The 17,755-nt window shown below is 35.5% G+C and overlaps 1 protein-coding gene across 1 annotated transcript in view; it reads left to right on the top strand.

Moving 5' to 3' along the window:
* The window catches only part of F13A1 (coagulation factor XIII A chain), a 206,373-nt gene that overhangs the window by 95,769 nt on the left and 92,849 nt on the right, over positions 1–17,755 (top strand). The window contains exons 5-6 of the mRNA XM_090269844.1: positions 13,756–13,874; positions 16,274–16,381. Coding sequence (XP_090125970.1) covers positions 13,756–13,874; positions 16,274–16,381 — 227 coding nt within the window. The remainder of the gene's footprint in view (positions 1–13,755; positions 13,875–16,273; positions 16,382–17,755) is intronic.

Here is a 17,755-nt window from a genome sequence, read left to right as displayed (position 1 = left end):
AGAAAAATATTACTAAGAGCAATGTCAGAAAAGCATTCAACTGATTAGATCAGGCCCACCCAGGTTGTTGAGGGTAATCTCTTACTTAAGGTCAACTGATCGTAGCTATTAACTGTATCTACAAAATACCTTAATAAAAACACCTAGATTCATATCTGATTAAACCACCAAATACTAGAGCCTGACCAAGTTAACAGAAGACTAATCAAAGCAGTAGAAATGTGATTGTGCTATATGCCTCCTTGGAGTCATTTCCTTTTCACATCAGAATGCTTTTGGAAAAAAAGACAACATTCTTAAGAGTTAATGCCACATTTGTGGGTTCATCATAATGCTTTTTCTTAAAGAATTTGTGGTTCTAAATAGAATGTTGACCACACTGGAGGTTTCTGACTTATGATTGGATCTTAGTTGTTGTCTCCTCTGTCGTTCAGTAATTTTTCAAGTTTAGATTAAAATTTTTTAATGAAAAAAAAAAAAAAGAGCAATGTCAGAGAGTTAACTACCTAAGTTTTCCTTTTGAAGTTTTATGGTTCCAGGCCTTCTATGTAAGTCCTTAATTCATTTTGAGTTTGTTCTTGTATACAGTGTAAGAAGGTTGTCTACTTTTATTTTTTGCAAGTATCTGTACAGTTTTCCCAATAGCATTTATTGAATAGACTGTCTTTACCCCATTGTATATTCTTGCCTTCTTTGTCATAAATTAATTGACCAGATAAGCATGGGCTCTCTATTCTATTCCATTGATGTATATGTTGGTTTTTATGCCAGTAACATGCTGAGAATTCTGATAACTGCAACCTTACATGTTTACAGTATAGCTTGATATCAGATTGCTGTGGCTATTCAAAGTCTTTTGTGCTTCCATATAAATTTATATTTATTTGTTCTAATTCTGTGAAAAATGCCATTGGTATTTTGATAAGGATTGCATTAAATCTGTAGATTTCTTTGGGTAGTATTGACATTTTAACAATGTTAAAGATACAAATGAATGGAAGCATATGCTGAGCATATGCCAAGTTCATGGATAGGATGAACCCAGTACATGCTTCCATTTATTTGTATTTTCTCCAACTTCTTTCTTCAGTGTGTTATACTTTTCCAATACAGGTCTTTTACCTTTTTTTTTGTTAAATTTATTCCTAGACATTTTACTGTTTTTGAATGCAATATTAAATGATATTTTTTCTTCTCTTTCTGATAGTTTGTTATTATTATATAAAAATGTAACCAATTTCTGAATATTAATTTTGTATCCTGCTACTTTAATGAAATCATTTATCCATTCTAATAGCTTTCTGGTGAGATATTTCTCTATATATGGTAACATGCCATCTGCAAATAATAACAATTTTACTTCTTCCTTTCCAGTTTGGATGCCTGTATTTTTTTCTTGTCTGATTGCTATGCCTATGTTGATTAAAAGTGGTGGAAGTGGTCATCCTTGTCCTGTTCCTGATATTAAAGAAAACGCTTTTAGTTTTTACTTCTTGAGTATGATATTAACTGTGGGTTTGTCAATATGGCCTTTACTATATTGAGATATGTTCCCTTTATTCTCACTTTCATGAGAGTTTTTATCATAAATGGATACTGAGTTTTGTTAAATCTTTTTTCTATATCTATTAATATGATCATATAAGTTTTACTGTTTGTTTTGTTTACGTGGTGTAACACATTAATTTATTTGTGGGTATTGAATCAACCATGCATCCCATGAGTAAATCCCATTTGGCCATGGTGTATTATCTATTTAATGTATTGCTGAATTTGGATTGCTGATGTTTTGTTGAGGACTTTATATTTATGTTCATCAGGAATTTTAGACTATAATTTTCTTTTTTAATTTTGTCTTTGTTTGCTTTTGGAATCACAGTAATTCTGGCCTTGCAACATGAGCTTGAGAGCCTTCCCTACTCTTGAATGTTTTGGAATAGTTTAAGAAGAATAAGTATTAAGTCTTTGAATGTGGTAAAATTTCCCTGTGAAGCTAACCAATCCAGGATTTTGTGTGTTGAGAGTTTTTTTATTACTGCTTCGATTTCATTAGTAGTGATTGATCTATTTAGATTTTTCTGTTTCTTCTTCATTCAGTCTTGGAAGATTGTATGCTTCTAGAAATTTGTCCATTTCTTCCAGACTTTCCAATTTGTTGGCATATAACTATTCTTAGTATTTTCTAACAATCTTTTGTATTTCTGTAGTGTCTGTTGTCTCTTCTCCTCTTCTGATTTTATTTATTTGGGTTCTCTCTTTCTCCCTCCTTCTCTCTCCCTTCCTCCCTCCCATCCTCCCTACCTCCTTACCTCCCTCTTCTTTTTATTTTATTTTTTTTGATAAGTCTGGTTAAAGTTTTATCATTTCAACTAACCATGTCTTGTTTCATCTTTGCTATTTTTTAGACTATTTTGCTTATTTCTGCTCTGATCTTTATTATGTCTTTCCTCTACTCACTTTGGGCTTTGTTTTTCTTTTTTCTAGTTCCTTTAGATATAAAGTTAGAGTATTTATTTCAGATTGTTCTTGTTTCTTGAGGTAGGCCTGTATTGCTATGAATTTCTCTCTTAGGACTGCTTTTGCTGTGTCCCATCAGTTCTGTGTCAGTTGCTTTCATTTTCATAAACCTCAAGGGATCTTTTAGTTTCTTCCTTGATCTCATTATTAACCCATTCACTGTTTAGTAGCATGTTATTTAGCCTCTGTGTATTTGTATGTGTTTTATTTTTACTTTTTATTGTAATTGATTTTTAATATCATCATTGTGGTTGGAAAAGAGGATGATTGAAATGATTTCAATTTTCTTAAATTATTAAGACATGTTTTGTGTCTTAACATGTTATCTACCCTGGAAAAATGTATATTCTGCTGCTTTGGAATGAAATGCTCTGAAAAAATCAATTAAATCCATTTGATCTAGTGTGTCACTTAAGACTGCCATTTCCTTGTTGGCTTTCTGTCTGGAAGACCTATCCATTGATAACAATAAGATGTTAAAGTCATCTATTCTGACTGTATTATTGTCTATATTTCCCTTTAAGTTTGTCAATATTCACTTTAAATGTTTAGGTGCTCTTATGTTGGGTGCATAAGTGTCTATGAAATTCCTTCTTTGTCTTCTATTATAGCATTTGTTTTAAAGCCATTTTTCTGAAATAAATATTGATACCTTAGCTTTTTTACTTTCCATTTGAATTAAATATCTTTTCCATTCCTTTACCTTCAACATGTGTGTCTTTCTATTTGGAGTGGGTCTCTTGTAGATAGCATATGTGTGGATCTTATTTTCTTATCCAGTCAATAACCCCATGTCTTTTGATCCACTTACATTTAGAGTGATTATTGATTGGTATATAGTTATTGTCATTTTATTATTCATATTTATGTTCTTCATTTTCTTAAAGAAGTCAGTCCCTTTAACCTCTGTTGAAATACTGATTTAGTGGTCATGAACTCCTTTATTTTTCCTTGTCTGGTATTCTCTTTATTTCTCCTTCAATTCTGAGTGATTGTCTTACTGGGTAGACTAGTTCTTGATTTTTATTACTTTGAATATTTCATGCCAATCTTTTCTGGCCTGTGAAGTTTCTGTCAAAAAATCAGCTGACAGTTTTATGGGAGCTCTCTTGTAAGGAACTGTCTTTTTCTTGCTGTTTTTAATATTCTCTCTTTGTTTTTTATTTTTGCCATTTTAATTATGATGCGTCTAGGTGTGGGCCTCTTTGCATTCATCTTGTTTGGGATCTCTGCATTTCTTGAACTTTTGTGTCTTTTTCCTTCAGGTTAGGGAAGTTTTCTTCATTATTTCTTCAAATAGGTTCTCATTATCTTGTTTTTTCTCTTTTCCTCCTGGCATCCTTATATTGTGAATGTTGTTACTCCTGATGTTGTCCCAGAGGTCGCTTAAGCTATCCTCATTTTTAAAATTCTTTTTTTTAAAGTATATTTTATTGATTATGGTGTTACAGTAGTTCCAATTTTTTCCCCTTTGCTGCCCTCTGCCCAGTACCCCCCTTCCCTCCAGCAATCGCACCCCCCTTAGTTCATGTCCATGGATCATGCATATAAGTTCTTTGGCTTCACCCTTTCCTATATTATTCTTAACTTCCCCCTGTCTATTTTGTACCAACCAATTATGCTTCTTAATCCCTGCACCATTTCCCCATTTCTCCCCCATCCCCGCTCCCAGCTGATAACCCCTCAAATGACCTCCATACCTATGATTCTGTTCCTATTCTGGTTTACTTAGTAAGATTTTGTTTTTATATTTTAGATTCAGTTGTTGATAGTTGTGAGTTTGTTGTCATTTTAGTGTTCATAGCTTTGATCTTCTTTTTCTTAAATAAGTCCCTTTGACATTTCATATATAATGGCTTGGTGATGATGAACTCCTTTAGCTTTACCTTGTCTGGGAAGCACTTCATCTGTCCTTTCACTCTAAATGATAGCTTTGCTGGATAGAGTAATCTTGGTTGTAGGTTGCTTTTCATCACTTTGAATACTTCTTACCAGTCCCTTCTTGCCTGCAAAGTTTCTTTTGAGAAATCAGCTGATAGTGTTATAGGCACCCCTTTGTAGGCAACTCTCTGCTTCTCTCTTGCTGCTTTTAGGATTCTCTCTTTATATTTCACCTTTGGCATTTTAATCATGATGTGTCTTAGTGTGGTCCCCTCTGGGTCTAGCTTGCCCAAGACTCTCCATGCTTCTTGGACTTCTTTATCTATTTCCTTCGCCAAATTTGGGGAGTTCTCCTACATTTTTTTTTCCACATAATTTTTCAATTTCTTACTCTTCCTCTTCTCCTTCTGGCATGCCCATGATTTGGATGTTGGCATGTTTAAAGTTGTCCCAGAGGTTTCCAAGTCTCTTCTCAATTTTTCATTTCTTGTTTCCTCATTCTGTACTGGTTGACTGTTTTTTCTTCCTTATGTTCCAAGTAATTGATTTGAATCCCCATTTTCTTCCCTTCACCATTGGTTTTGTGTGGATTTTCCTTTGTTTCAGTTAGCATAGCCTTTACTCCTTCTCTTATGTGTCTGCTGTACTCAAGCAGACACATATCTGTTAAGCCTGTGAGCATCTTTATCACCAGTGTTTTGAATTCTGCATCTGTTAGGTTGGCTATCTCCTCATCTGTTAGGTTGGCTACCTTCTCGTCACTTAGTTCTCCCACTGAAACCTTGATCCATCCCCCACTTTGGGTCATACTTCTCTGTCTCCTCATCTTGACAGGATTCTGTCTTTATTTGCCTCTGTGTCTTAGGGAGAGCTGTTGCTCCTGTTATGTTGTAAGGGGTGGAGCTTTAGGGATTCATCGGTACAGGGCTACTCGTTTCACCATGTTGCGGCGTTGTGTGTGGGGGAGGGATCCGAGAGGGAACAATGCCACTTGCTCAACAGTCACCCCCTTTCCAATCACTTCTCCCACTTCTGTCTGGGACTTGTGCCTCTCTAGCTGCTGCCCCGGCCTTGGCTCCCAGAGTAGGCGGGTCTGTGGATGTTGTAGGACTATGGGGGCCCTTTAAACAAGAAGACTCTGCTGAGAAACTGGCAGTTTCTGCCTCCACCCCAGCCCCCATTGGTTTGCACAGTCAAAAGCAATGAGGCTTGATTTTCCCTGGTGCTGGGGACTGTGAGCTGCATGCTCTGGTGAGGGGCTGGAAATGCCACCTAGATGTCACTCCTGATGTTTTAAAAGGTGTGACTGCGCGTTCTGCTGGCCTGCCTTCTGCCACCATGACACCGAGTCCTCTCTTCCCCAGCTCTGCCCCTCCTACCTGTCTGGATGAGTATTTCTTCTTTATATCTTTGTTTGCTGGACTTCCATGCAGTTTGATTTTCTGGAACTTCTGGTTGCTTCTAGTTTTGAGTTAGTTGTATTCCTTCTTAGCTGTGGAGTGAGACTCAGCATATCAGTCTATGCCTCCATCTTGGATGGAAGTGTTTTAAAATTATTTTTGCTGTTCCAATTCAGTGTTTTCTGCTATTGTGTCTTCCAAATTGCTGCTTCTGTCCTCTGTTTTATCTAATCTACTGTTGACTCCTTCTTCAGTTATTGTGTTCCTCACTTCTGCTTGTTTTTTAAAAACAATTTTTATGTTCTTTTTAATCCTTGCTCTCTCTTTTAAAAAAATTTCTTACTAAGTTTCTTGTGCATTTTTCTAACTAGTGCTTGAACTCTATATCTGATTTTTTCTCTTTTTTTTTTTCTTGCCTTTCTTTCACTTAGTTCTCTTTCTGGAGTTTTCTCCCATTCTTTCATTGGAATATATATATATATATATATATATATATATATATATATATATATATATATACTGCCTCTTTGTGTTTGTTCTATGTATTAGGTATATCTTCTGTGTCTCTCAGTATTGGCAGTATAACCTTATATAGTAGATCTCCTCTGGGAACCAATGGCAAAGTCTCCCAGATCACCTGAGCTGGGTGCTCCAGGATTATCCCTTGTGTGGATTGTGTGTGCCCTCTGTTGTAGTTGGGCCTTGATTGTTGTTGGCATATCATGAGTGAGGCTGACTGTCAGGTTAACTGGCTGTGAGTATTGACCACAACCAAAGTGTAGCAACTGCTGTGTGAGGGCTGACCCCATGGAGCAGGATTTACCCCAGCCGGCTCTGGTGTCTGCTGAGACCATCCTTTGGAAGTACCACTTGTGGAGTTAATTAGGTGGTGCTCTATTATGGTCTGAAGCCAGCTACTGGGTATGTTGATTCTGAGACCTCTTGAGAGGTGCAGGAAGGTGTCATCTCTCCCTTGCTCTAAAGCCACAAACTCACTTTTCCCCTGTGTGTGTCTGGCACCCACTGAGCCTGAAGTGAATGCCTACAAGTGAGTGAGTCTTTTGGAGGCCCTTTCAGAGGACAACACCTCTGTTTCCAGCAGCCTTCTGTCTCATCCAAATGGACAAAATTCCTGCTGCTTTTTACAGCCAGAATTTGTGTGGGTGTCTATTGCTGGCACTGGGAGCTTGGTGTGGGACTGGGACACCTTGCTTCTCAGGGGGGACCTTTACAGCTGAGCTATGCTTCATAATTTTAAATCACCATATGTGGGTGTGGGGCTAGTCTTTTTTTGGTCTCCACCCCTCCTACTATTCTTGATGTGACTTCTTCTTTATATCCTTAGTTATAGGACTTCTGTTCAGCTAGTTTTAAGATGGGTCTCCAGGTTGACTGTTCTGTACCTTAGTTGTAAATTTGATGTGGTCATTAGAGGAGGTGAGCATAGTGTTTACCTACTCTACCATCCTAACCAGACTCTAAGATAAACTTTTGAATCAGCTCGCAGTTTTTAAAATTCTGAGAGTAATTTTGGTTGGGTCTGCATTGACTGTATAGACTAATTTGGATAGAATTATATATTTACAATTTGGAATCTTCACATTCAATTAGAAACACTTCAAGTGCTTTCATTTATTCAAGTTTTCTTTTATGCCCTTTTGCTAAGTTTATTTTTATTATAAAAATTTTCAAACAAACTCAAAAGTGCAGAGAATAGTACAATGAATATCTATTTATAGATATCCCATATTTAAGTTGTCAAGATTTGGTCATATTTTAAAAACTTATCCTTTTTTCCCATTACTTTTAGCTTTAGTATTTTCAAGCAAATTTCAGTCATCATGTTATTGTATACCTATACATTTTAGTATTCATCTTTTTAAAATAGACATATATAAATATATGTGCATATGTGCACATATGTGTATACATGTATACATATATATATGTATGTTTGTGTGTATATGAAATCAACAAAAATTCTTTTGTATGATTTAATGATCAGTCCTTATTCAAATTTTTCCATATTTCTAAAAAATGTATATCAGACTTTGAATCAATGTCTATCAATAAAACTTGGTTGATATATCTGTTTAATCTTTTACTCTAAAGCAGTCCTTTTTATCTATGTTTTTCTTGCCACAAAACTGATGCTAAAACTCAGTTGTTTGCCATGTAGAACTTTATAAATTCTCAGTTTTGCTTATTTCCATCTCCTTGTGTCATGTAATATTTGTATAACCCCTGTATTTCCTGTTAGGCAGTTAGTTTGATCTAGAGACTAAATTGGATTCATATTTATTGAATCATTTTCCTTACAGGGTGGGGGGGTGTGGGAGGGTGGGGGAAGGAGAGAAAGAATACTTCATTAATCATGATGTATGTATGCTTCTCAGGGCATTCACCTTATCGGGAGATAAATGATGCCTAGTTGTTACTCTTTTTGATGTTTAGTTTATTGATAGTATTAGGTTTTTATCAGTTTCATTCATCCATTATAAAATTCCCCATTATCCTTTTACCAAATTTTAATCTAGATCCATTATTTGATTAGGGATTGCCAAATGGTGTTATTCTAATCTGCCATTCCTTCTGCATTTATTACAGCAGTTATTTTGTTGCCTTGAGGTAGTATTTATATGAGTCTAGATACATGTCTCTTTGCTTATTTTTACATTTTCAGAATAATGAGTTGGCTTCTAGAACCCTACAAGGGTGACCAATGAACATTTAAAAGTATTATGAATTTATAATTACTGAAATATTTTACTTGTTCTGATATTTTTCAGTGACTATTATTTTTGATATTTGAATGATCCCATTCTTTGCCAATGGGGACCCCATCAAGATGGTTTCTAATTCCTTTGTCATGTCCCCTAGAGTCTTTAATAACCTCCTTTTTTTCTGGTAGGGAGAGTATTTCGGTCTAGTTTTGCACATTTCCTGACACAGACCTCTGTGAGTCATTTTTCTTAGAGCCCAGATACTTTTTAGTGGGAAGAGGGAAGGAGGAAGAATGTTTCTTAGAGAACATAACTCAGGCTCAGGGCAACTGTTGCTACTATGTTGGTTGTGTTTTCTAGTTCTTTTCAATGGACAGAACTAGAAAATATAATTTTTAAAGAGAAAATGCATCATGAGCTATTACTCATATTTTCAGTTTCAATTAATTTTTCTAAAATCTGTGATATTTTAATTATAATGGAATTATATAATAATAATAAAAGCTTATGGTTATTCCAGTATACTCTGATTGAAACATTTAACAGTATTTCAAGAACTAGTAGAAATAGGAAAATCTCTTAAGCAAACCTCCAAAAACCTATTTGTAGGCCATAAAGTAAGCATAATCAGATGGAAGAGGTAAATGTGAAGCGATAACCAGTCTCTCCCTTCATATATATTCTTTTTTTGTTGTTATATAATCCCAAAACAGTAGTCAGAATGGCCATCTCCCACACTTAAAATAATTGTACCCCCCAGTGGGTGAACAAAGTAAACAGTAGTAATCTAGAGTTCAGATGGGGAAACCACTGTGGAGCCTAAGGAGGTCTTCCTATTTCCGAGTGATATGTCTTCAAGTTGTATCATCATTTTAACGGGGGTGGGGGGGGTGGGAGGAGCATGATTCAATTTTGGAGAAATGAGATTCATCTCCTGACAAGATTATTAACTATATTCAGTGAATTTTACAATCCTCTTTCATTAACTATGAAGAAGTGAATGGGAGCTAGGTCAATGGGATTCCAGCTTCAGCTGCGGATGCAATGATGGTATACCAGCACAGAAACACCAATATTTTCATTTACAAAGCTAACAGTTAACAGTGGCTTTAACTTTGCAACTTCGTTACATACCAACTACATCACAACCTTTTCAAATGGCAAAAATACAACAGAAGTGTTACAGAATATTTCAGAAACAGTGCATAGTCCAAGTGCATAGTAAATAAAAGCATTGAAAAATATCTTGCTAGGAGTTCAGCCTGAAAAAAATATTACCAAAGCTGAATATTTTATTTTATACAAAGTACACTCAAAAATAGATTTATGGAACTGGTTTCTGGCTAAAGATATCAAAGGATCTATTAGTCCAGAAACAAATACCTTAACTGACATGAGTGGATAGAAAAGAGACAAGGAAGCTGCCTATCTCAAAAGTCCTCACACATTAAGATTTTTTCAATATTACTGTGCTAACATATATCCCTTAATTGCAGAATGTGGTAAGCATGGAATTAATTATTGTTAAAATCATTTTCAAATGAAAAAAGAAAACAAAGCAAAACAAATTAAGCCTGGTACAATCTGACCAAACATGTGTCAATTTAGTTTCAAGATTATTTTTTAAAAACCCATGTTTACACAATAGTCTCCATATAACATTTTCAGAGAAAAGTTCTTTTAATTTATCCCAATACGTTGTAAGTAAATAAATTACACTACTTAAGCAGTTATTTAATGTTTTAGAAGTTTTAGAAGCTTTGACATTTAAACAGTTTGCATCTAGCTGTGCGTCTTATCTTCACTTATACATGATTTCATGTTTCACATTTAAGTCACTCGCTCCTGTGTAGTGTCAGTATCATTAAATATTTTTCAAAGTATAGTTTAGTAGCTTATACTATTCTGTTTTGTGGACAAATAATTTATTTCAGATTTTTTTCTCCTACTATAAGTAGTGCTATGAACGAACTCTATATATACATTTTTTGGTGCATTATTTGTATGGGTTAGATAGATTCATTATTCTGAATCAAAGGCCATATATATTTTCAAAGTTATATATTTTTAAATATTGTAGTTATTGCAATCCCATTAGTAGATTGGCAATTCATCACACATTAACTGGTATTGAGTATTATAAATTTAAATTTATACATAAATTTACATATATATTTATTTTTTTCCTTTAAAACCTTTGCAGTTCTTTGAATACTACTTAGTTAAAATTATTTTTATGTATGTATGATCACATTTACTCTTCTGTGAAATGGTTTTCCTTTTGCCTATTTTCTTTTAAATACTTTATGATTTTTTTAAATGATTTTTGTATTTCCATCTTTCTCAATCAGCACATTTATCAACTTATTGGAATTTATTACATATAAAGGAAGTTGACTAATATTTTCTGTTGCTGTAAATGTTTCCCTAGTGTGTTATATGCTTTAAATTTTACTATATTTTAAAAGCATGTTTTATACTTATATTAAATAAAATACATTAATTACTTTTACTTTTTGACGGAATAAATATTCACCTTTATTTTATTATAGATTTCTTATGCTTTCCATTTTTAAATTCACATTTAAATTAATTTTCAGTTTATTTTGATGTACAGAAAATTTACTTTTCCCCAAACAACCAGTTTTCTTAGTTGAATTTTATGAACACTCTAGTCACTTTCTTTGATTTGTAATATATTCTTTATTATATATTAATTTTACAGGTAGAGTTATACATATTATAACATCTATTTCTAGGCTATTCATTTTGACTCATCTCTTTTTATACCACTTATATTATAATAGCTCTATAACCCAATCTAACATCTTATACCTTATAAGACAAATCCATACGCATCTCAGATTAAAAGGAAAACAGGTTAAAAACATTTCTAAATGGTACATCTATAGCTCAATGTTCATAAGAGGAAATTTCTATCTCATCAACAGGCATTTGAAACCCAACTGGCTAAAATGTTTATTATTACAATAGACACAAGAATTAAACCACTATTACAATGGAATAAAGGCAAAAGTAGCTTTTCTTTTTCAGGATGTTTGAGAGCATCTGGTGAGTGCCGTATATATGCAAACAGCCAGTGCCCTTTCACTTATACCCTCACATTATTTTCTTTTAAAATAAAAGTCTTCTTTCATGCTTTTACCCAGAAATATGGGACTCAAACTTGGTTGTCACTTCTTCATGTGTTGTCCACTTGGAATGAAGTTGTCATTTCCATTTAGAGTCATAGGTCCAAAGAGAGACTGTTGCTGAAACCATGGCCTTGGGCCCCTGGAACCTGGCAAGGCCAGCAGTTTAAGGCATCAAAGCTCACACCTGAAGGGCTCAGGAAAGAGTGCCTCATACTTATCATGTAACTCTGATTTTTTTTCAGAAAGATAAAGTGACTCTTGGAAGAATAAACTATTGCCACATGCTACAATAGAAATGAATCTCAAAATAATTAGCCTGAGTGAAAGAAGCAAAACTCCCCCCAAAAAAAAAGCACATACTGTATTATTCTATTTACATAAAATTCTACAACATGTTTGTGGTAAAAAGCAGATTAATGATTCCTCAGGGAAATTTAGGGGATCAGAGAGAGGTTCAGGTAGGAGAAATTACAAAGGGGCACAGGAAAGTTTTGGTGTGATGAATATTTTTATTATTTTGATTGTGAAATTGTACATTGTAAATGTAAACAATTTATTGGCCACTAGTATATGTGTGTGTGTGTGTGTGTGTGTGTGTGTGTGTGTATGCGTGTGTGCACGTGCACAAGCATGTGGGTATTTACAGTTGCATGAGACCAGGCAAATGGTAGACAATAAGCAGAGAACAGAAGGAGGAAGATACAAGAAAGTATTGGAGGGCAGATAAGACCAAGGAATCTCCAAAGGATTCCATCAAGCCATATACAGCCCAGAATAGAGATAGAAGCTGGTAGGCTGAGCAGTACTTCACAAACCTTAATTTTTATGTATATTTCCTGTGGCTCTTATTAACTTGCAGATTCTAATTTAGTAGGCCTGAGCTGGGCCTGGGATTCTGCATTTCTCATAAGCTTCCTGGTGGTGCTGGTCTTTCAACCAGTTGAGTAAGCAAGGAGCTAGAGCATTTGTTGTCAACTTTGGTTCTATATAAGAATCACTGGAGAGCTTAAAATAAATAAATTAATGAATTAATTAATATTTTAAAAGCCCCAGTGACTGGGTCTCACCCTCCACCCCCAAAGATTCTGATTTAATCAATCTTGAGTTCAGTCCAGGAATCAGGAGTTTTAAAATCTACCCAGATGATTCTGATGTGCTGCCAAGGTTGATAACTATTATTGTAGAGAGTGATAAAAGCCTTATCAAGGAATGAGGAGGGAAAGAACCCTGAAAAGTTGAATGGGATGTCAGGTATGACCTGGGCCAGAGAAATGTAATGAACCATGTCCCCAGTGAGAAGACAAATTGACCCTGTTCCAAACATGCAGATTTACCTAAGTGTAATTTACACCCGTATGGTTCCACCTGTGTTAAAGATGCTTTTACTGCTTTCACACCTGCCCTGGGAATGTTCCACACTGATTACTAAGTAGACAGATGGGTAGCATGGCCTTTCTAACATCAGAGTCACAGAGAAGAAAAGTCTTTGCAATGGAGGAAGCTGACCAGAAAGGCTGGTTGGGCACCTACTTCCCAAAACATCCATGATTGTCCATTGAAAGGAGACAACCCCAGCCTCCCTCTATGCCATCAGGTGATGGGACAGATACCAGGCATGACAGATGAAGCTGTGTTCTTCTAATATGCCCCAGACCTGTTTTAAATATCATTTTTAATTAAATGTTTACTATTAACATTAATAGGTTGAAATTATTTTTTGATCTGGTTACAGATTTATATCTGCATCATAGAATTCTGATACTGAAACTACTGATGCACCAGAATCCTAAAATATTTAATGAGACATGTCTATTTAATTGCGCTGCTTGAAACTTAAAGAGCCAGAGTTTGCCAGCATTTTGCTGGCAAATGTCATCATTTACAGATTGAATTTGGCTACTGATTAGGTTCACAATTGCTAAAATTATGTATTGGAAAATGATCTACCTTTAGTGAAACAAAAGACTTTTTTTTTTCATTTAGTTATTAAGTTGCAATTTAGGAACAAAACAAAACAACTTCAAATATATTACTACAGTCTTGTTTGATAATGGTCATTATGTTTAACTTCTGATACAGAGGATGCTGTGTACCTGGAAGATGATAGAGAAAGAGAAGAGTATGTCCTGAATGACATCGGGGTTATCTTTTATGGAGATGTCAATAACATCAGAAGTAGAAGCTGGAGCTATGGCCAGGTGAGCCATTTAAAATTTCTCATTGTCAAGGACATTTTTGCTTAATATTTTTGTCCCATGTATCACTGCAGGGTGCCATATGTCAATATTAGACAAGCATCATTTCCTGCTTTTCAGGATCTGAGACTCCAAGACAGAGAGCCCAGAAGTAGAGACTTAGAAAGGCAAATGCATAATTTATCAGTTGAAATCACGTATCTTAGGTTATCAGAGATTCTATAGAAAACATAGCCTTCTAGTGAGAAGTGCTCTGGCATCTTACTACAGTGAAGTCTCCTTAGCTCAGACCTTGCTCTGCAACCTGGGATGGACTGACCTTTGCTTTTCTTATAAGGAAAGGTGTTTTAATAACGATGAAAAGGATACCGCAAGGTGTGTATCCAACTCAAATAAGTAACTTTTTTAAGTGTTAGTATAAATACTGCTGATTAGAACAAATGTTACCATTTCATCATAGGCGGGTCCACTGGACTTTTACCTAAAGACATTTTATCAGCTGCAACCTAAAGTTATTGTCTGGATATAAAATACCTTAAAAGGATTACATTTAAGACATTGAAAAATTCAAACTATTTCAGTTTGGGATCTTTAACTATTGAGCAAATAGATGCTATTTTACCATATTTCCAAAAATAAATGCATGTCCTCTGCTTCAGAAGCAACTTTTTCTTGGCAGCTTGAGGGGGATGAATGTGTCTTTCTCAGAGTTCTGGCTGAGATGATTGGAAGTGCATACATTGTTCAGGTCCCCAGGGTGGAAAGTTCACAGAGTATGGCCTCCCCAGGTCATGTGATACTTTCTTGGCTTCTTCATGCTTAGTTTTGACTTCCACGGGGGCTCTCCCTTCATCCCTCACCCCTGCTCCGGCCTTACCACGGCACCCGTGTCATCACTAACTTATGTCCACCAGGCTTTGTGTCCCGCTCCTTCCCCCTGGCTCCTGAGAGTCACGTGCTCATGCTTTACCCCTGCATTTCTGACATCCCATCAAGCTAATGGCCTATGTCCTCTTCCCTTGTTTTGGATCCCTGCCTGGATCCCTGGTTATAAGCTTTCTCTTTCCCAAGTGACATACAACTCTTAACTATTGCCTATTGTCTGGTGCCTTGGCTCTGGTTCCCTGATTCCTTACCTCTAGGTAAGGAATATGACACTCTCTAGAAAGCTAATAAGGGAAAAGTCTCCAAGGGGAGTGGCAAAAAGGCCTGGAAAAGGGCCCTCTTCAGCCAGAGGATAGTCACCCTTGAACACAGCCACTTTCTGTCTCAACTGCCATTTGGAGTTCATTAATTTAGGCCTTTAAGCATAAAGAACCAAGCAACTCATTGGTCTGCAGTGATGCAGAGAAACAACTAGTTCTACAACTATTCTTTTACCTCTCCAGAAAGCTGATATCATATCCCACGGACACAGCTGAAAGATGTTACTTAAGAAAAACCAGAATAATGCATTCTTTATATACCTGAAGAACTAGTACAATTACCCATTACTGCTTCCATCACATCTGTTTAGAGTACACACAGAGTTGGTATTCTCACTAGATTTAATAAAGAATTACATGGTAATTAGCCCTTGAGATTGTGGTTTCTGTCACAAGTATTTGTGTGGATAATTGCAAGACTTCTATAGTAAGAAAAATCTCCTGTACAGTGAGGTTCGGTATAAGTGAAACCTTCCCATTTTGTTATTTTATTACTACTTTGTCTTTATTCCTTTTTCAGAAAATGCTTGTATTGCAAATGGCTAGCTGTTCTCACTAAGGAAATTGAACTGATTACTAGGTTATTCTCTTCATAATATAATCTACTTCATCCTGCCCTCTCTTTAACCCTGGAGTCCACCTTGTCTGAGAAGTGGGAAAACCTGACAGACATTCACTACACAAGGTCTCCTTCTATTTCCTGTGCAAGGTATACAGGTCTGCTATACCGTCCTGTGATATACCTGAGAGCCATTTATTTTCTAAACACACAAGGACTCATATGACCTTTGAGGTCTCAAGACTTTGGCTTGACTTTGGTAAATCGTTTATTCCTTTGCCTTGGGCACTGGAGCCAATATGTTGGAGAGATCCTCTAAATTAACTTGTACAATTTTCTAAAGAACCTCTAAAGTCAGTTCATGATCCTTAAGTATGGTACATAAGTTCTCTAATAGTTCTGTTTCTATTTCTAGCTTACTTTAAGGTTCTTATTTATTTTACTAAAAAATCAAAGTGGGTGTCTCCTTTATTCCACTTTAGTATGAAATATTAGTTATGAAAGATTATGAGGAATTACTATGTAGAAAATACACATTTCTAAACATTAGGTTGTGGTTTCATTTTATTTTTTGCCAGAGATTATCTTGAGTACAGAATGGACATTAAGTAATTTCTCATATATTTTTTTCCGAATAGTTTGAGGATGGCATTCTGGATGCTTGCCTGTATATAATGGACAGAGCTCAGATGGACCTTTCAGGCCGAGGGAATCCCATCAAAGTCAGCCGCGTTGGGTCTGCAATGGTAAGCAGCAACTCTTTAGTACTAAAATCAAGTCCACATCATTTGCCTCAATATAATGCCAGTTCATTGAGAGCTATTGGAATGGTAACTTAAACTTTTGTTTGTAATAGCCTGCAATTCTCTGTCCTTGTTATATGCTATAAAACAGAATTCTTATCTCAGTACTGTATGTTTCTTTGGCTTCAGACAAATGGTGATAGATGACATGGTACTATAGACTACTTATTCTTAAGAATCTCATGCCTAGGGATTAAGTAGTGACCATGACAAAATGTCAGTGATCATAATCAATGAATCAATCAAACAAACAAACAAACAATGTACAAGGATCACCAAAAAATGTAAGAGACACAGCTTTTCTCTATTTTCACACCTACAATAAGAGTAAAGAAATAAATGACTCTATCTAATCCTAGCTTCTATTACAATAATACCTTACCATAGGGGTTGTCATTTATAAAATGGGTTTTGATTCTTCTTAGTAATCACATGAGATAAGTAGGATGGGTATTACTCATGCCATTTCACAAGTTAGGAAGAAACAGTGTGATGACAGGTTGCCAGTGACAAAGCTCCCCCTAGAACCCAGGTCAGCTGACCCCAAATCTAGACATCTTCTCCCTTCCCAGTTGCCCTGTGTAGGAGATCCTGAAGCATCTTTGAGAATGCAGATATCCTGCAGTAGAATGGCTTCCTGGGAGAGGAAACAGAATTCCCATAAGTGGGAAGGTTAGGGTCAGTTATGGGGGTGAGTTAAATGTGATGCCTAGCTCTTGTGCAATCCTGGACTGTACTGATAGATGCAGCACATAGACCCTGCCCTTGGTGCACAAAAGCATATTAAAGATAACTCATGAGCAGAATATTCCTAAAGAGACATTAAGCTAGGTGCTATATTATTCCGTCAAAGATTGAGCAAAATAACAAAAAAGAAAAGTCTTATATTACCAATTCTCTTATATTTTCTTTTTAAAAATCTGTCTTTGGAAGAATTTTGAATTTGGTTTGAGCTAAATAAAATTAGTATTGTCCAATCAATCAATATTAGACTTAGAAAAGACTGAGAATGATAAGAAATGTAATTTCTGGTTAGCTCCTAAAAAGGGTTGTTTTTATTTTATTAATAATGGAGCGACATGCGAATTTATGAAATAATGTAGCTTAAAAAGATGAGGTAAAGCTAACCTCTAAAGACTGTTTTGTTTTCTGTTGTTAGTTTACAATGCATATGAAAAGACAATGAATTCTAAAGAATTTAGGAATTTCTTTACAATAACAATTTATAACATACATTGGACCTACAGTCAAACACTATCTTTTCTGTTTCGTACACAAGATTACCTTTTTACTTCTCCTGTGATGTCACCATGACAG

Source organism: Furipterus horrens, unplaced genomic scaffold, assembly GCF_987537825.1.
Source record: "Furipterus horrens unplaced genomic scaffold, mFurHor1.1.pri manual_scaffold_3, whole genome shotgun sequence".
NCBI lineage: Eukaryota > Metazoa > Chordata > Mammalia > Chiroptera > Furipteridae > Furipterus > Furipterus horrens.
Note: the sequence above shows the minus strand (reverse complement) of the source record. Positions and strands in the feature narration are given on the sequence as shown.